This window comes from Miscanthus floridulus, chromosome 2, assembly GCF_019320115.1.
Source record: "Miscanthus floridulus cultivar M001 chromosome 2, ASM1932011v1, whole genome shotgun sequence".
NCBI classification, from domain to species: Eukaryota; Viridiplantae; Streptophyta; class Magnoliopsida; order Poales; family Poaceae; genus Miscanthus; species Miscanthus floridulus.
In genome coordinates this window covers 161,496,829-161,517,116 of record NC_089581.1, presented here as the reverse complement: position 1 = coordinate 161,517,116, position 20,288 = coordinate 161,496,829, and the positions used below count along the sequence as shown (strand labels likewise).

Here is a 20,288-nt window from a genome sequence, read left to right as displayed (position 1 = left end):
GGCCGGCGAGCCGCCCCAACACGGCGGATCCACGAGCGCGTGCTCCGAACGGCGAGGCTTCGCCTCGACGCCATTCGCGCGCGAACATCTTGTCCTTCTGCAGGCTGCCATTGGCCGCCTCCTCGGCGGCGCCAGCTTCGACGACGGTGAGTTGTGTGAGGACGGCGCCGGCGGGGACTTCAGCGGCGGCGGCTTTAGGACGGCGGCGCGCGAACGATGCCAGGAGCGCACGATGGTGCTCGGGGCTCTCCGGGACGTCTACGAACGAGCAGCACCAGCCGAGTGAGAGAGTGCGAGCAGCGAAGCGAGTTACACGGTGGGGTTCTCCTTGGTGGCGCGCATGCGCCAGCAACGCCTTCTCCCTTGCGCCGTCCCACAAGCATGCGTTGAGATGGAGAACGAGAGAGCGTCAGAGAGGGAGAGGATAGGGACGAGAGAAGGGTATTTTAGAGGTTTTCAGTTATTGGGCCCATATGTCAGATCTGCTAACCAGTGAAAACGCTATGGAAGATGAACGAGACGGTGCGGAAGACAAAAAAAAAAAAAAAAAAAAAAAAAAAAAAAAAAAAAACTGTGGCACGTACGAGAACTTAATCTCTTTTTTTCCCCCTCCCATGTATAGATGGCTTTGACTTTGAGGTTTCTGCCTCCGCTGCCTTCCCCGCCGCCGCCATGTCCTCCACCGCCGCCCGAGCCCTAACGTCCGTCTCCCGCGCAGCCTTCTCCTGGAAGCCGGTAAGTCAGCGACGCTCTAGTGTTTGAAAACAATTAAACATTTGTCTGAAAACTATGGCAGACTAACCCTCCTTTGCCAGACGGGGCGCCCGCAGCAAACTCTGGCGGCGGCGGTGAGCAGGTCAGGCGTGGGGCTCCACTTGGGAGCGTGCGTCACCGCCACGCTGTTCCCGACGCAAGCTGGCGAGGGTAGGTATTTCCTCGTGGAGGGTGAGGAGGAGGCGAGGGTGGCGGCAGAGGTGAGGAACGCCGAGCCACGGTCGCAGCTCTGCACGACGCTTCGGCGAGGCGAAGGCGCCCACACGCGGGTCCAGACGGTGGAGCACCTTCTCTCGGCGATGGAGGCACTTGGCGTCGACAACTGCCGTATCGAGCTTAGCGGCGGTGACGAGGTGCGCGGATGTTTGCTCATTTCTCACCTTTGTTTTAGTTCCCTACTTCGAATGTTGATACCTTAGGTGGGAAGGTGTTGAGTTATAGTTGTGTTTTCGATTTATGTGAAAGTGCTTAAGCAATGCCAGATTCCTTTGCTTGATGGATCAGCGCAAGAGTGGGTAGAAGCAATACAAAGCGTTGGCTTGTGTGCGGCAGAGGATGCCAATGGGCAAAAGTTGGATAAACTGGCGCCTGAAATTCATGAGCCTGTTTACCTACGGAGAGATGATTGCTTTATAGCTGCATTCCCTAGCTCGCAAATCCACATCACCTATGGCATTGATTTCCCAAAGGTATATTCATCTCTTCCTTTTGAAATAAGTAAAAAGCTAGTTCGTTATGGATATGAAACTGGATCATGTCTTATGACCCAGTGATGCATTGTTTATAAAATTATCAATAACATTAGACCATTAGATATACACAAATAGGGTGGGTTCTTTGGTCACTATAAGTTTGAACACTGATAAATGTCACCCCAAATTGACTTTTTGGATCTGATTTTGCTCTGTGTTCATGTATGACATGATTTACTTGGAGCCCATTGCATCGTTTTGATATCCATGTTATGGCTGCCTTTTCAGTTTGCCAATGTTTTATGGCATAGGCCAAGGCAGGATGTGTCGCATCACCAAACATGCAAGAGAGCTAGAAGGGCGGGCCTGGTGCAGGCGGTAGAGTCTTACCACCTGTGTCCGGAAGGTCCCGGGTTCGAGTCGCGGTCTCCTCACATTGCACAGGCGAGGGTAAGGCTTGCCACTAACACCCTTCCCCAGGCCCCGCACAGAGCGGGAGCTCTCTGCACTGGGTACGCCCTTTTTTTAAACATGCAAGAGAGCTGTGTATCATACTCCCTCATACAAATAATGTGTGCTAGAACATGAGAATTAAGGTTAAACATTTTTGTTTATGAGTTGTTTAGGCTTAGCTTTGTTCTTGTTAATGTTATGGCCATCAATTATTCTTTATGGAAGAAGGAAGAAGTACTAGTATACTATCTTTCTTGTTTGTTCGTAAAATGTCCATGCATTGGTTCAGTCTGATACCTTGTGTTGTGCTTACTATATGACATCTGCTATCATATTTTCTAACTTCTAACTGCTTTTGGACTACTATAATGTTGAAAAAGTTTCATACTTGTACGTAACTTGAGCAAAGTGTGCATCTATTGCAGGTGCCAACGATTGGGTGTCAATGGGTTTCCACATACCTGGATGATAATATATACTCAAGCAAGATTGCGCCTGCAAGAACTTTCTGTATATTTGAAGAGGTTTACTCATACATGTAGCATATGTTTTTCATCACTTCTGTCTCCTTTTGGTAATATGCATTTGTATACTCTCTCTTAAAAGATTACATTACCTGCTATTATCCTGTATTTACAACTGTTTGGGTTCACATTTACATGTATTTTTGAGAAACCTCATTATGTAGGACTAAGTTACTTACCTAGCACATGGTTAATGCTAATTTACTTTGTCATGAACTGATGATTTTGTGATACATGGCTTTATATTCATTTTCATCTTCTAGCGTACTCTATAACAATTGCATTATTCTTGCTTGGATAAGGACTTAAAAGTACTCCCTCCGGGCAGCTTTCTAAGGCGCTATCGCGTTTTTCTGAAAGGCCGCTATGTAAGACGCGCTGTCATTCCAAGTACTGGCGATTTGACACAAGCACTGTTTTTGAAGCGATCATTGCATGCGACCTTGACACTATTTGAGTCCTCGACCAATACAAAAACGCCGGCTGGCTACTTTTCACGGAGCGTCACTGCAACCGCATGCACACTATGGAATCAAATCCAATAAATACGAGCACTTTGGCACAGCATCATGGGCTTGGATTAATTCCTCCTTCGTATCTGGAATCCATCTCCTGGCGCCTTAGAAAATGGCCCAGAGGGAGTACGTCCTATGTTGTCCTCACAAGTTTGCTGCCTTTGTCCTGTGTGCCTTTTCTTTTCCTTGGAAGGTTCCTGAATTATTTGTTATAACTTTCTCACAATTTTCTGTCCCTGTAGCACTGCTTTACTTCTTTTTTCTCCTGTTATTTTTGGGAGGTTGCAAGATCCTTTGTTATGGGGATCTGTATTAATATTTTTTTTCTTTTGTTAAAAGACATTTTTTGGTCATGAATCACACATACATAGTGACTCACTTCTGCTTGCTGCATTTTTGAGTTCAACAGGTTGAAGAAATGCGTGCTGCTGGACTCATCAAAGGAGGATCACTAGAAAATGCTATGGTTTGCAGGTGAAGAGCAATATGCTGGAAAATATTGCTTGTTTATTTAACGTTGTGTAGAACTGCCTATTAGAGGTATCCTAGTTGGCCAATTTATTGAAGGTTTATATTCTTCTGGATCTGTTGTCATGTTGTGAATACAAGGCAATCCACAGTTCAGACTTATTTCAATATCCGTAGTGCAACTACAACATTAACCTTTTGTTGGTTTATTTCTTAAATATTTTATGTTAAAAATGGCTTCATGAGTAACAACCCTTAATTATTAAATAATAATAATTTAATATGAACAGGTACTCTGAACTTTGAGTAAAGTTTATTTTAGCAGGAGCTTTTTATCTGTACTTCCAAGATAACTACTATGCGGTGAACGCCATCTTTTGCCTTGACTAGTTTAATATGAATACGCGCTGCTGTTACATAAATCGCTTATTTATAAAGTCATCAACATCAAGTCAGCTAGTAGTTGACCATCCAGTGGTTTGCAGTGTGCCACGTAGTTCAACCAGCAGGACCATTGGGACTGTTGCTTCTCTTATTCCTTCCTTTCAAAACTTTGCGCCTTGATGATGTTGCGACTTATGGGCTGGGAATGAAACTGTTGCATTATTTGGATTATGTATTTTCTCTCAACTATATCAGATAATCATATACTGCTTATTTGGTAATTTGACAGCATATCTGGTGGTTGGCTGAATCCACCACTGCGGTTCAAGGATGAACCTTGCCGCCACAAGATTTTAGATCTTATTGGTGACTTCTCGCTGTTTGCACAGAATGGTACCCAGGGTTTTCCAATTGCTCATATAATTGCCTATAAGGTACCTTCTTTATTCAACTTACTACTGTCTTGTTATGTGTGTTTTAAGTTAACAACTGCCTCATAAGTTCCTTTCCTTTACTTAAAATAAAATCATAGAAGAGTCACCTCTTTAAATTCCAGGTTCATGCTCTTGTTTTCACTAGTTAGGGCAAGTACATTGCTATATGTTAGCATCTCATACTCCGTCTCATGCAGTGCCACGTAGGATTTTTACTGGTAAGAGGTCGTTGTTTCGCGAAACCACCTCATGAGCGAAATGTAAGATTATGAGACAACTATTGTACCATTGTATGAGTTGTGATCATGCAACTCACAACTTTACTTTTTTAAATTACTGCTCAGTCAAACTGTTGGTTTTTGTTTACTGATACATATCTTCTTGATCATGTGAAAACTAATAAAAAGCTTGATTTTCACCAGATCTTGGTAACATGTTGGTGGTCATTTTGTGTTGATTTCTCACACATAAAGTTGGTGTCTCATTTGAGGGGGTTTCATTTTGCACTGTCTCGCCTTTTATAGTTTTGGCTGACTAGTTCCTTTATGAAGTTAACTTTCAATCCCATTTGTAGTGGTAGGTAAAAAGATCATGTAGTTCATGACAGTGAAAACACCAGACAGTGACTTCATATACCGTTAATAGATCAGAGGCATAGTAAAAGTTAGGCCATAATTATAGTTATCCCAAAGGGTACATCAATAACAAAGAGTACCGTTACTGTGATTTCAACTAAAGCCTTGGAAGTTGCATCGACACTCATTATTCTGATGTGACCTTATGCTACAGACCACCTGTTTTTTTTTTTTGGCGCATCACAAGCTCATGCTTTCAAGCAACATGTGGTTCTGAGATAATCGGCCTGTTCGCTAGTTGGTTTCTGGGCTGATAAGTCCGGCTGGTGTTGGTTTGTTGTGAGAGGAAAACACTGATGGCTGGCTAATAAGTCCTGGCTGAAACCAACAAGCGAAAAGGCAGTGTTTGTCTGAGGCCATAGCATATTCTCTGCGTACCCTGTTTGTGCAAGAAGATTCTCTGTCTAAGAGAAACAGATTGTAAATTGATTTCCTTATTTTTCTTTCTACTTTGTTGTCTTGTTTATGCTAATCCTTGGAGCTCTCTTGTGGCACCTGAACTTAACTTTTTCCTTTTCTGTGACAAAGGCTGGTCACGCGCTGCACAACGATTTTCTCAGCCATCTGTCTGGAAAGATCACTGTGGACAAAGAACAACTTGCTGGGCAATGTTCAAACGTATACAGCTCCTATTCATCGTATGTTCGGTAGTGGTTAGAAAGGCACATTTCAGGACAAGCACCCGGTGACCCTTTAGATTCGTAGGGTTCTATTGTGACATTTTTTCTTCAGATTAATTGGCTGCACCAGCCAACACTTTGCCTTTCAGAAAATTGATTTTGCCGACCCGTGTGGAGTTTGATAAAATTTCTCAACTTTGTATGGAAGACCATTTTTTTCCGTCATACTTTTAAGTTTGCAGATGCGGCCGGGCCGTGTCTGTTCTTTTGATAGCTGAACACAGCTGGGGTTGGACGCTCTGGGTCCGGCAAGCAGAGTCTGCAGAGATCCCTCCTTTGATCCGGTTGCAGAGCAGAAAAGCTGCCATCCAACCAGTGGCCGTGGCTCGGGGTCGCCGGTCGCCACGTCGTCCCTGTGGATAACCACGAACACGAACAGCGTTGAGGTGGCACTGCGACGCGCGGGTGCACGACTGGACCCGGAAAGCGACGTCCTCGCGCGCGTGGGAAAATTTGTCCATGCGTAACGTAAGGAAGGCAGCAGGCCCGCAGACGATGCGGTGGCGGCTGATGGAGAAAAGGCGACCGAAAGTGCAAGCGCTAATCCGCTTTTAGCGCTTCATCTCACGAAGTAGTTTCATCTCACGTGACAGCGACAGAAACGAGCTGCGTCTGCGTTCTGCGAGGGGCCGAGTACACGCCACTCAACACACGTGTCAGCTGGCTGGCTTGATCACGCGCTAATCCACTTTTAGCGGGACCGTGACCGCGACCGTGCGTACGCAGAACGGCGTGTCGAAGCAGGAGTATATCGCATCAACGGAAGCATAGCAGGCGGCAGATCGATTGGGCCAAAAGAAAATGCAACATCAACGCCAAACCGCCAAACGAACGCTTCCAAACGACGGGCATGGACTGCACTGGAGTAGCACTCCGGTAATCCGGGCTCCGGCTCATCATACGGAGTAAACAAGTACGGCAGCTCACTTGCGCGTCACCAGCGGAGCCACTTGTGCGGCCGTGAGTGGCACGCACAGAGAAAGATTCGGCGTCAGGTGGGTTTAGCCTGTCCTGGGCCCTGGCCATCGGAAGCAGTCACAGCCGGAGAGCCGTCTATCCTTTCTCGCGGGGCGCAAAAAGAGTTCGCGAAAGCCGAGCCCCGAGATTCCCTAGCATCCCGTACGCGCATCGACGCAGCCTCCGCCATCCTGTGCCGTCGCGTCGAGGCTTTCCTGCTGCTGCTGGGTGGTGGCACTACTACTGTACTCTACTCCTACTGTTAGGAGTAGTAGGTGTATTCCGTACTAGTAGGATCCAGATCTTATCCTCGTATTCTTTTCACTGCCAGTGTACCAGTCACCTGAGCCTCACTTCATCAAAAGATAATTCACCTAACCTGAGACCTGAACCTGTTTGTGTTTGGGCTTGGCTGTTTGTTGTTGTATGCAGCGGCAGATTCATGAGTCGTGCATCTGTTTCGAACCGAACAAAACTTGATTTGACAAAAGAAATCGCGGTCCAGCACCTAACCAACCTCTCCTAGGAATCTTGCTGATCCGTGTACAGTAACTCTGTGCGCTACTTTTTGTGCTGCTGTGGTGCTATTTCTTTTCTTTCTCCGAGCAAAATATGGTGCTTTTTTCCGTTGACCGAGCAACCTGGCACACATATCGAGCTGTTGCTCAGCATGTTACCGGCCTGTTCGGCTTGCTAAATCTTAGCTGAAACTGGCTGAAAATACTGTTCTGGCTAAATTATTGTGAGATAAAAATATTGTTCCGACTAAAAAAACCAAGTCAAATATGGGGTAAGCCGAACGGGCCTCGAGGGCTTCTCCACAAACCGACTCACGCTCCTACGTGGAGCCTGGATGAGTCGATTTCATCACTGGAGGATGCCGAGTCGTCGAGGAGAGAGAAGAGTCGATGCAAGATCTTGCATCGGTTCATTCGAATAAAAAACTGAATCGGCGACTTCCACGCAATGCCCAAGGACGTGCCGCTGGGCCCTACCCGGCCGCGACCTTTGCCATGGCAACGCAGCGCGGACCCTCGGCCTCGCCTGGCCGTGACTTACGCCACCGTCCGTGCTGTTTTGAGGTCGGCCGCACCTCTCGGGAGGAGCTCGCCCGGCGGGGAGCCGCCGTCGCTCGGGGATCACGCCTGGCCGCAACTTGCGCCGCCGCCCGTGCTGCTTCGAGGTCCGCCATGCCGCTCGAGAGAGCTCGCCCGGCCGCGAGCCGCCACCGCTCGAGGACCTCGCCTGGCCATGAGCTGTGACGCTCGAGGCACCTTGCACGGGCCCTCGCCGGCCACGCCATAGAGGACCACCCGGTCGTGGCCTTCGGTAGGTGCACGAGGGTTGGGAGCGTAAAAGCTCTAGTTTGGTTTTGGTTAATTGATGAAACCCTAAATGCTAACCTAGTATATCAAAGTGATTATGAGATAGATAGCACTACTCCAAGTAATGAAGCAATGATGAAGATCATGATGATGGTGATGGCATGGTAATGACCAAATGCTTGAACTTGGAAAAGAAGAAAGAGAAAAACAAAAGACTCAAGGCAAAGGTATAAATAGTATGAGCCATTTTATTTTAAGTGATCGAGACACTTAGCGAGTGTGATCACATTTAGGATCGATAGCCGTACTATTAAGAGGGGTAAAACTCGTATCGAAATGTGGTTATCAAAGTGCCACTAGATGCTCTAACTCATTGCATATGCATTTAGGATCTAGTGGAGTGCTAACACCCTTGAAAATGTTTGTGAAAATATGCTAACACATATGCACAAGATGACACATTTGGTGGTTGGCACATTGGAGCAAGGGTTAGGAACTTCACCGGTGGAGTGTCCGTTCAAAGAGTGCGGACAGTCCAACGGTGCCACCGGCGCCCTAGACAGAAAAGACGGAGGTCACTGTAAGTGACCGTACGCTGGTCTCAGTAGGACCGGCGTGTCCGGTCAGGTAAAGCATGAAGACGCTGGCATCGGTCTCTTACCGGACGCTGGAAGGTTGCGTCCGGTCCTACTGACATGGCAGCGCACAGGGGAGTTGTCGTGTGACCGGACGCTGGGCGTGTCCGGTCCGGTCATGAAAAGTCATCTCTAGATGCTTACTAAAAACGATTGGACGCTGGGGTTCAGCGTCCGGTCACTTTGAGCTACTACGTACGGTCATCACTTGATCGTTGAGATCGGGCGATGAACATTTAAAGAGAGGGGACACGTGGCACGCATCACGTGACCGGATGCTAAGGTCCAGAGTCCGGTCGATTTGACTGGAGCGTCCAGTCACCCCGTGTTGTGCCCAGTGAAGAGGTACAACGGCTCTATTTCGTGGGGGCTTCTATTTAAGCCCTATAGATGGCTCAAGCTTACTCACTTGGCCATTTGCATTGACATAACAACCTTGTGAGCTTAGCAAAAGCCCTCCCACTCATCTCCACTATTGATCCATCATCATTGTGAGATTGGGAGAGAATCTAAGTGTATTGCTTGAGTAATTGCATCTAGAGGCACTTGGTATTTGTGTTTCGCTGCGGGATTCACTTGTTTCTCTTGGTGGTTGCCACTACCTAGATGGCTTGGAGCAGCGGAGGAGGATTGGAACGAGTTGGTGATTGTTCGTGGCCATCTCCGGCAATTGTGAGGGGATTTGTACCTTCCTCGGCAGAGTGTCGAAAGGTAACTCTAGTGGATTGCTTGTGTCATTGAGTTACCTCACTTGTGGGTAGGTTCTTGCGGTGTCCAATTGTGTGGACGAGGTTTGTGCAACACCTCTTAGCCGCCGAACCACCAAGTGTTGTGAAAGCATCTAGGCCCCTAGTTGGGTTTCAGTGATTAATGACAATACATGATTACTATGACTAACGTATGTTTTGCAGAAACAAATGAGTTAGGTCACGATAATGGAGATCGATTGGGCAATCATGGTCTTAGATGATTCGGCACAGTACATCATAGACACCGAGTCAGCCGTGCCATCATCTAGAGGTGCTAGAGACTATAGCCTAGTAGGATGATATCATTAGGGGTATTGCAGCTACAGAGGAGGAGGAGCTTGCTTAGCAGGAGGGGTTGGTCACTAGCGAGCCCAATGATAGTTCTGATAATGATTACTAGCCCATTTCATAGATGCCTCTACGACGACATGATGCTGAGGTCGGTAGCTCCAGTTCAGCGCCACCTGCCCTGCAGACTGACCTGCTCTTTAGGCCATACTTGAGCAGATGAGGTAGGACCAGACTAGATAGGCTTAGGAGACAGCTGCTATACTTGCACCGTTCTAGACTCGGTAGGATGAGTTCCAGCGCCAGCAGCTAGTCATTCAGCAGTAGACACAAGCACTACATCAGCAGCAGCTTCTTAGATTTATGCAGCATGTAGTGACAGCTATTGGGGCTCCACCGCCATAGCCTATGCCCTAGCTTGGTCAGCCTGCCACCACTTCCACGACTCCAGCGTTATAGCCTAGTGGGCTTTAGAGTCAGGGACAACTACCAGCACAATTTGCTTCTCCTATAGAGCAGGTGTCCTAGTGGTTTGCTACGTCAGTGCTAGCCTCGTAGTTCACACCGTTTCATATAGGCTTCACATCGGCTGAGACGTCATCGCTGCTAGAGCTAGAGACCATAGTGTCTAGGAGCCTTGGTGCTTCCTTTAGTGAGTTAACAGGGCAGCCCACTTCTCCATACCTGCATGTTCTAGGACCTTCTATGGCTGCACCTAACACACCGACGACAGAGATGCTCCCCTCTTCAGTGGCATCATCAGAGCTAGCTGCTTCAGTTATACCATCTCAGCCTACAGCAGCACCAGTTCCTAATCCAACCCAGACTGCTTTAGCGTCAGTACCAGCTACAGAGGGTTAGATAGCATAGAGCTTAGGATAAGACGATGATGGCACCCAGTTCCACCTTGCTCCTCGTACCTCAGTGCCCGACTCATCCGCTGTAGCCCCGCCAATAGACCCATAGGTTTTGGTGTTTGACGCCAAAGGGGGAGAGGGTTCGAGTATGTTAGGCTTAGAGGGAGCTACTTATCTAGGGGGAGCTTAGTTATTATATTAGCTTATCTATTTACATTTGGAGTTTCTATTTGTGAGATACACTATTATGCTTTTGTGTGTGTGATACATTATGCATTCATGTTTACTATTATATCTATGTGATAGTGATATCTACGTGATCGTGATATATGACATGTGTGCTCTCTACTTTAAATTCTTTATATGTCATATCTCTTGTGTTTTGCTCATTTGCCTTTGCTTCCGCGCTTTACTCCGATGCAAATGAGCTTTATTACTTGTACTCATGCATACTTCATATCTTTTGAGTACATCATGTTGGTTTGGGTCATATAAGCTTGTCTAACACCTTTGTTCTTATTGCCTAAAGCTTATATGAACCAAGTATGTTAAAAACCTCATCTCTTTCATATACTCGAGGTAGTATTGTCATCAATCACCAAAAAGGGGAAGATTGAAAGCATCTAGGCCCCTAGTTGGGTTTCGGTGATTAATGACAATACGTGATTACTGTGACTAACGTGTGTTTTGCAGAAACAAATGAGTTAGGTCACAGTAATGGAGATCGATTGGGCAATCATGGTTGTCATGCCCCTACGATGGAAATCGTTTTAGTTTTCAAAGGATGGACGATAAGGTTAAGGATAGACTAGTTCTAAGTGTCGATTGGAGTTGGAGAGACACTTAGAGTAGTTTAGGACTTTGTTTTTCCTTTAGCCATACTATTAAGGGGGTATGAACAGGTAGCTTGACCTAAGTGAGTCTAGTGAGTTAGGTGTGGTGCACACTTGTTAAAACTAGCACTAGGTAGCTCCACAATAGCCCTTTGATCCAATAGAGCAAACTTCATTCATATATGTTCGAGAGTTGGAAGTGAATGGAGGGTCAAATACTGACCGGACGCTGGCTCCGGTGTGACCGGACATTGGCTCAGGGTCCGGTCAGTTCATTTGACCAAGGTGATTGTGTCTGGTTTGACCGGATGTTACGAGGTCATGGTACCAGATGCTGAGGGCCAGCGTCCGGTCCACTCCAGTAAGGTTCTAGAGAGGAAAAATCATGACCGGACGCTGGCCAGTGTCCGGTCACACTGTAAACACTAGAGTTTGGGGTATACTGATCAGAGCGTCCAGTCAATATGACCGGAGCGTCCAGTCACCCCGTAGGGGCACATAACGGTTCATTTTTTAGCCGGTGTTATAAATACCACCTCCACTCGTGTGTGGGGGTACTTTTGCTCATTCCAACAGCTAAGAAACACCTTAGAGAGTGCCAAGAAGAGCAAGGTCCTAGTGAGGTGATTGAGATTTGAGAATCCCAAAGAGAGCCCTCATTAGTGAAGATCAAGAGTAGCAAAGTGTGCATCCACCTTCTCATTAGGCTTGTCGTGGTCAAGTGAGAGTTTGTGCTTATTACTCTTGGTGATCGCCATCACCTAGATGGCTTGATGGTGATTGGGAGTTCGGTGATCACCCGACGGAGCTTGTGGGTGACCCAACTCAAGTTGTGAGCGGTTGTGGGTGATTCACCATGATGGAGTGTTGAAGAATCAACCCGTAGAGAGCACTTGATCCTTGCACGGATCATGGGGGAGCTACACCCTTGCGCGGGTGCTCCAATGAGGACTAGTGGGGAGTGACGACTCTCTGATATCTCGGCAAAACATCGCCGTGTTCCTTCCTCTCTATTTACTTTGTGCATTTACTTTGAGCAATTCAATTCATGTCTTTACATTCTTAGAATTGCCATGCTAGAGTAGGATTGGAACTTAGGTTGCAAGTCTTTTGTGCGGTAGAACAATTAGGAACACTTTCTAGCCACAAGGGGTTAATTGGGCTAACCATAGGATTTCATTATTGCAAAGAAATTTAGAATTAGCCCAATTGACCCCCCCCCCTCTTGGGCATCTTGATCCTTTCATGTTGGTCGACACAATAGGGACATAGCGTGTTGGCAAGCACGTGAACCTCGGGAGAAAATTGGTTGTCTCTTGCCCTTTGGTATTCTCCCGGTGATTGATAAAGTATTCATCTTGTGATTGGTTCACTTCTCTACGCTGCGGTATAATTACCTCACTTACTCATTTACATTTCCACAAACTAGCTATAACAAGCTCTTTAGTGTAGCTAGAATTGAGAGCTTGCTTTGTGGATTAAGTTCATCCAATGGGGCTCTTTAGTGTAGCAATTGTGAGGGCTCTTAGTGAGTAGTGACCTTGTAAATTGTGTGCCTAGTGATCATAACAACTAGAATTGTTGGATAGGTGGCTTGCAACCCTTGTAGAGCTAGAGTAAGTTTGTATTTTGCTATTTATTATACTAATCAAATTGCTCTAGTCAGTTTGTAGATTTTTAAATAGTCTATTCACCCCCCTCTAGCCATATTAGGAACTTTCAAGTGGTATTGGAGCCGTGGTCACCGTTTGATTGAAGGCTTAACAACCTCAGTATCAAATTATGGCTCAAGTTGTGTTCAACCATGTGGGAGGTAAACCACCGTTCTTTGATGGCACATGCTATGATTATTGGAAGAGAAAGATGAGGATGTATCTTGGTTCAATCAATGATCAAGTATGGGAGGTGACCGAGAATGACTATGCTATCATTGATCCCGACAATCCCACCAACCAAGACAAGACCAACAAGCAATGCAATACAATGGCTCTCAACACCATATACAATGTCATTGATTCCAAGGTGTTTGAGCAAATCAAGGATTGTGAAAGAGCTAATGAGGTGTGGAAGAGATTAGAGGAAACATATGAGGGCACACTGGTGGTGAAGAGTGCCAAGTTGTACATCCTCAAGGATAAGTTGACAAGCTTTAAGATGAAGGATGATGAGAGCATTCCGGAGATGTTCCATCGGTTGCAAGTAATTGTCAATGACTTGAAGGCTTTAGGAGAGAAGATCAAGGATGATGATGTCTCTCATCATTTCTTAATGTGTCTACCTCTAAGATTTGAGATGTTGAGATTGCTTATTATAAGAGGAGGATTATAGGAGATTACCCCTAACTAAGTACTAGGTGATGTCATGACACAAGAGACATACCGTGTGGAAAGGGAATGGGTTGACAAGTATGACAAGAAGGAAGAAGAAGACAAGAAGAAGAAGAGTGTAGCATTCAAGGCTAGCTCATCATCCAAGAACATGGGCAAGTCCAAGAAAGTATCAAGTGATGATGAGGATCTTAGTGACATTGATGATGAGGCCATGGCTCTATTTGTGCGCAAGATGGGCAAATTCATGAAGAAGAAGGGGTATGGTGCAAGAAAGAGAAGAGATCACACCAAAAGCAAAGAATATGTGAGAAGATGCTACAATTGCAAGAGCCCCGATCATGTTGTAGCGGATTGTCCCTACAATAGTGACAATGATGAGGATGAGAAGAAGAAGCACAAGAAGGACAAGAAAGAAAAGGAGGAGAAGAAGAAAAAGATGACATTCCAAGAGAAGAAGAAGGGTAGAGTCTATGTGGTCACTTGGAATAGTGATGGCTTTTTGGATAGTGATGACTCTAGTGATGATGGCAAGAAATCTATCAAGAAAGCACTAGCAAGCATCGCCATCAACAACAAACCCTCAATCTTCGACACTTCATCAACATGCCTCATGGCAAAGCCTACCAAGGTAAAATATGATGTGAGTGATGATGATGAATGTGAAAGTGATGCTTGTAGGAGTGATGATGATGATGAAGAATACTCCAAGGAGGATCTCATGGACATATGTGAGCAAGTGCACACTTGCTTTGAGATGAAGAGAAAGGAGTGTAAAGAATTGACCAAGAAAGTCAAAATTTTTGAGCAATCTCTTGATGAGCTCAATGCCACTCATGAGAGGCTAATGGAAACCCATGAGAAGCTTGGCAAAGCTCACTCTAAGCTTGAAAAATCTCACTCCTCTCTCATCAAGCAAGTCAAGAAGGAGAAGGCCAAGAAGAAGCAAGTGATCGTGTCTTGTGATGTGGGACTAACATGTGACCTTATTGATGAAACTTTTTATAAGCCCTATTGTAGTTGCTCCCACTAACACTTCTTGTAGCACTACTACTTCTACTTCACCTTTGAGTGATGGTCTCACTTGTGATGCCTCACTAATAGTGGAAAATGAGACTCTCAAGAAGGAGGTGAATGAGCTCACTCATGCCTTAGGCAATGTCCTATGGTGGAGATGCCCGCTTGCTAAAGTGCTTGGGATAGCCAAAGGTTTTCTCTCGATGAAGAGTGATTAGGCAATACCCCCCAAGAAAGGCAAGGCAACCTTTGTCACTCCCAAAGCTAGCTTTGTGAAGGGCAATGGTTGGTTTTGTAATAGATGCAAGCAAGTTGGGCATATAGAGCAAAATTTCAAGATTAGCAAGAACAAGCTACCTAATGTATCCTCAATTAAATTTGATTCTTGTTATATGCTTAGTTAAGGGTGCCAATAGTAGTGAAGGCTAAATTCATTGGTACACCAATTGTGGGCCCAAAGAAGAAGGCCTATTTGGGTACCAAGACTTTGGTAACTAACCTTCAAGGACCCAAGCAAGTTTGGGTACCTAAAAAGAATTGATCTTCTTTTATAGGTCAATTATAAAGCCAGAGGAAGGCATTGGGTGCTTGATAGTGGATGCACACAACACATGACTGGTGATCCAAGAATGTTCAATTCAATCAATAAAAACAAGAGCAATTGGATTGATAGTATCATATTTGGTGACAATGGCAAAGGCAAGGTCAAAGGGCTTGGTAAGATTGCAATATCTAATGATTTGAGTATTTCCAATGTGCTACTAGTAGAGAGCTTGAACTTCAATCTATTATCAGTAGCTCAATTGTGTGATCTTGGTTTCATGTGCATATTTGGTGTGGATGATGTAGAGATCATAAGTGTAGATGGCTCTAACTTGATTTTCAAATGATTTAGATATGAGAATCTATACTTGGTTGATTTCAATGCTAGAGAAGCTCAATTGACAACATGTTTGATCACTAAGTCTAGCATGGGTTGGTTATGGTATAGAAGGCTTGGTCATGTTGGAATAAAACAATTGAACAAGTTGATCAAGCATGACTTAGTTAGAGGCTTGAAAGATATCACATTTGAAAAGGATAAGCTATGTAGTGCATGTCAAGCCGGAAAGCAAGTTGGTAACACACATCCTAAGAAGAGCATAATGAGCACATCTAAGGCATTTGAGTTGATACACATGGACTTGTTTGGACCAACCACATACACTAGCATTGGTGGAAACAAATATGGATTTGTGATTGTGGATGATTTCACTAGATACACATGGGCGTTCTTTCTTGTTGACCAGAGTGATGTATTTACAACATTCAAATCATTTGTTAAGAGCATTCACAATGAGTTTGAAACAACTATCAAGAAAGTTAGAAGTGAAAATGATAGTGAATTCAAGAACACTAGAATTGATGATTTGTGTGATGAATTTGAAATTAGATATCAATTCTCAGGCCAAGTACACTCCACAATCAAATGGCCTAGTTAAAAGAAAGAATAGAACTTTGATTGACATGGCAAGATCAATGTTTGGGTCAGTGCCAAACCATTATCTAAAAAACAAAACCTTACAAGGAGTCTGAATGAGTTCAGAGTCATTTTTGTGCTGAACGTGGCTTGTCCCTGGCTTTTCACAAACTTGATGTGAATTATAATAAAGTTGTCACTAGAGCCTTTTTTTGCCAAACATCTTTCAAAATGGTTTAAGCTCCACAAGAGGAGATATGGCCATGTCAAACTAGTCCTTGATTCAATGTTAAATCTTCTACAAATTTCTTAAAAAGAAAGAGATGAAAAAATAGAATGCACCAAATCCCCTTTCTTCTCTATCCCATTTTTTGTCTCAATCTACTAAAATCTTCATGTCTCAGTTCAAAGAAAGGGAGCGAAAGTTTTTCCACAACCGCTGAATTCGTCACCGCCCGTTTGCAGGTCCAGCACTCCGTTGCTAGAAATCAGCATGTCACCCAAGCTACCACAAGGCATGGAGGGCTGATGATTTAAGAGGTATGTCTTTGGCGAAGCCACATATGGCTTGGGGACCTGAATCAGGCACTTCACTTCATGGTAGCCGTGGGGTATGATATGAATGAATATATGAATCCTAGGCCTAGATGATATTACCAATTTGCAACATTTGTTTAATGCTCGATTATTCTTTTTGTAACAAGTAGACCATGCTCAATTCGTCAACCAGCCAAGTAGCTCGCCAAGTGCTAGGAGACCTCAGAGAGAACTCCACATGATTCGCTCATCATGCCGTGTCCTGGCTTGCTGTGGTGCCAGCATCCCAGCCTAGTCCCTAGCTAGTAGCACTAAACACATCTAGGCCTCTCGACTCTCGCGATTTTTTTTTAATTTTAACACTTTTTGAAAACTAATTTTAAATCTAACACTGTCTATTTTTTTAACTAACACTTTTGGCCGCGCCTATTGCCCTGGCGCGGCCAAATGCCTGTGCCACGCCATGCATGGTGGCGCGGCAGAGGGTCGACGTGGCGATGACCAGAATCACTGACCGATGACATGGCAGGGTCTGCCGCGCCATCGACCTTGGCGCGGTAGTGCCATGTCCTGATCCGTGGCATGGCAGAGCTGAATGAAACCCCGTGGCTAGTCCCGCCTGCCCGAGCAGCAAGCCCGCCTGACCGCCGCGCCCGCCGCCCGCCCGGCAGTACCTGGACGGTTAAATCGGAACGCGTCGCGTCGATAGTGGGAGTTATTCTAAGTATTGCTTGACGTAAAATCAATAGTGGATTTGTTTCTGTCTTTTGTTGAATTTTTTTATGGTCGAATAGAGAATTTGATAAGCCAATGATATTTTTTCTATCTTTCATAATACGGTTAACCACCATGTTAACTAATCGATTACAAAAAATTGAATCGGATTGAACCGAATAATTTTTTAAGGGAATTTATTTATTTGGCTTTTTGGCCTGAAAGCATCTAGGCCCCTAGTTGGGTTTTGGTGATTAATGACAATACGTGATTACTGTGACTTACGTGTGTTTTGCAGAAACAATTGAGTTAGGTCATGGTAATGGAGATCGATCGGGCAATCATGGTTGTCATGCCCCTACAATGGAAATCATTTCAGTTTTCAAAGGATAGATGACAAGGTTAAGGATGGACTAGTTCTAAGTGTCGATTGGAGTTGGAGAGACACTTAGAGTAGTTTAGGACTTTATTTCTCCTTTGACCATACTATTAAGGGGGGTATGAATGGGTAGCTTGACCTAGGTGAGACTAGTGAGTTAGGTGTGGTGCACACTTGTTAAAACTAGCACTAGGTAGCTCCACAGCAGCCCTTTGATCCAATGGAGCAAACTTCATTCATATATGTTTGAGAGTTGGAAGTGAATGGAGGGTCAAATATTGACCGGACGCTGGCTCTAGTGTGACCGAACGCTGGCTTAGAGTCCGGTCAGTTCATTTGACCAAGGTGAAAGTATCTGGAAGTGACCGGACGCTGAGAGATCGTGTCACCAAACTCTAAGGGCCCGCGTCCGGTCGACTCTAGTAAGGTCCCGGAGAGGGAGAATCCTGACTGGACACGTCCGGTCAAAGCTGATCGGACATTGATCAGGTTCCGGTTACTGACCGGACGCTGCTCAACAAGTGACCAGACTCTAGAGGTCCAGCATTCGATCGACATCAGTAAGGTTCCAGTGAGGGGAAAACGTGACCGGATGCGTCCGGTCAGTGTTGATCGGATGCTACCAGCGTCCGGTCAACTCTTAACCACTGGAGTTCGAGGTGTACTGACCGGCGTGTCCGGTCAACATGACGGTTCGTTTTTTAGCATCCGGGCACCCCGTAGAGGCACATAACAGTTCGTTTTCTAGCCGGTGTTATAAATACAACCTCTGCTCATGTGTGGGGGTACTTTTGCTCATTCCAATAGCTAAGAAACACCTTAGAGAGTGCCAAGAAGAGCAAGGTCCTAGTGAGATGATTGAGATTTGAGAATCCCAAAGAGAGCCCTCATTAGTGAAGATCAAGAGTAGCAAAGTGTGCATCCACCTTCTCATTAGGATTGTCGTGGTCAAGTGAGAGTTCGTGCTTGTTACTCTTAGTGATTACCATCACCTAGATGGCTTGGTGGTGATTGGGAGCTTGGTGATCACCCGACGGAGCTTGTGGGTGACCCAACTCAAAGTTGTGAGTGGTTGTGGGTGATTCACCGCGATGGAGTGTCGAAGAATCAACTCGTAGAAAGCACTTGATCCTTGTGCGAATCAAGAGGGAGCTACACCCTTGTGCGGGTGCTCCAACGAGGACTAGTGGGGAGTGGCAACTCTCTGATATCTCGGTAAAACATCGCCGCATTCCTCCTTCTCTATTTACTTTGAGCATTTACTTTGTGCAATTCAATTCTTATCTTTATATTCATAGAATTGCCATGCTAGAGTAGGATTGGAACTTAGGTTGCAAGTCTTTTGTGTAGTAGAACAATTAGATACACTTTTTAGGCACAAGGGGTTAATTGGGCTAACCATAGGATTTTATTATTGCAAAGAAATTTAGAATTAGCCCAATTCACCCCCCTCTTAGGCATCTTGATCCTTTCAATTTGTATCAGAGCCTCATGCTCACGTATTTAGGCTTAACCGCCTAGAGCAAGATGTCTCACAGGGATGGACCTCCTCCTATCTTTGAGGGGGACGACTTTCCTTATTGGAAAATTCGCATGGAGGCATATCTAGAGGCTCTAGATGTTGGTATACTTAGAGCCGCCTCACAAGGCTTCCCAAAACCTAGGGATGCTACTAACCTACAAGGCGATGAGGTGAATTACAAGAAGTGGAATGCAAAGGCTTGAAACACCATCTTTAAAGGCCTCTGCAAAGATGTGTTCAATATGGTAAGGAACCACAAAGATGCCTATGCACTATGGTCGGATGTTTGTGCGCTCCATGAGAGAACTAAGAGTGAGCGTGAGGAATGCTATCACGTTGTCATGAAAAAGCTCAACTCTTTTGAAATGCTTCCTAAAGAATGTGCTAATAAATATATTCACATTTTGAATGTTCTTGTAGAGAAAGTCAATGGGCTTGGACTTACTAAAATGCAACCATCTGATGTTGTAAGAAAGATCTTGAGTGTCCTCCCCATTGACAAATATGGGCATATTGTGACCGTGCTACACCAAGGTGATCTTTCCATCGCTACACTAACACAAATCTTGGGAAAGATCAATGCTCTTGAGATGTATATGCACATCACACTTCAAGATGGCTCATCCTCTACAAAGAAGAAAGAAAAAGATTTAGCATTCAAGGCTGGCCAAGAGAAGGGCAAAGCAAGACTTGAGTATGAGAGCTCAAGTGATGATGAAGTTGATGATGAAAGTCTTGCTCTCATGGTGAAGAAAACCTGCCAAGATGCTAAAGAAGCTCAACAAGAGTGGCATCAAGTTTGATGGCAAGAAGAAGAAGTTCTTCACTAGTTCTAGAAGGAAGCCAATCTCTGAGATGGATTGCTACAATTGTAGGAGAACTTGGTCATCTAGCTCACCAATGCACAAAGCCCAAGAAAGACAAGTTCAAGAACTAAGAACAAGGGCAAGAAAGATGACTCAAGCAATGAAGATAAAGATGAGAAGAAAAAGAACTAGCCATACAAGAAGAGAGATGGCAAGAAGAAGGACTTCCACAAGAAGAAGAGTGGAAAGGCTTACATCATCAGTGATTGGCTCACGGACATTGATTTATCTAGTGGATCATCTGATGATGATAGTGACAACGAG

General features: G+C 45.1%; 1 protein-coding gene across 2 annotated transcripts; it reads left to right on the top strand.

The window, feature by feature from the left end:
• Positions 1–617: 617 nt before the first annotated feature.
• LOC136540373 (probable UDP-3-O-acyl-N-acetylglucosamine deacetylase 1, mitochondrial) lies at positions 618–5,701 on the top strand. 2 transcript variants are annotated; one of them, XM_066532369.1, is made up of 8 exons: positions 618–735; positions 816–1,127; positions 1,257–1,463; positions 2,345–2,443; positions 3,368–3,432; positions 4,100–4,244; positions 4,442–4,504; positions 5,408–5,701. In XM_066532369.1, the coding sequence occupies exons 1-8, from the start codon at positions 673–675 to the stop codon at positions 5,528–5,530; spliced, it is 1,077 nt and encodes a 358-aa protein (XP_066388466.1). In that variant the 5' UTR covers positions 618–672; the 3' UTR covers positions 5,531–5,701. The 2 variants fall into 2 exon arrangements, with proteins under 2 accessions (XP_066388466.1, XP_066388467.1); XM_066532370.1 differs by lacking the exon at positions 4,442–4,504.
• The last annotated feature ends 14,587 nt before the right edge of the window (positions 5,702–20,288 follow it).

Bases quoted from the DNA above. Each gene is read 5' to 3' on its own strand.
- LOC136540373 (XM_066532369.1), top strand. From the start codon at position 673: ATGTCCTCCACCGCCGCCCGAGCCCTAACGTCCGTCTCCCGCGCAGCC. The intron at 4,245-4,441 runs GTACCTTCTTTA...CGTCTCATGCAG, and splicing joins CTCATATAATTGCCTATAAG to TGCCACGTAGGATTTTTACT. The intron at 4,505-5,407 runs GTAAGATTATGA...TCTGTGACAAAG, and splicing joins AACCACCTCATGAGCGAAAT to GCTGGTCACGCGCTGCACAA.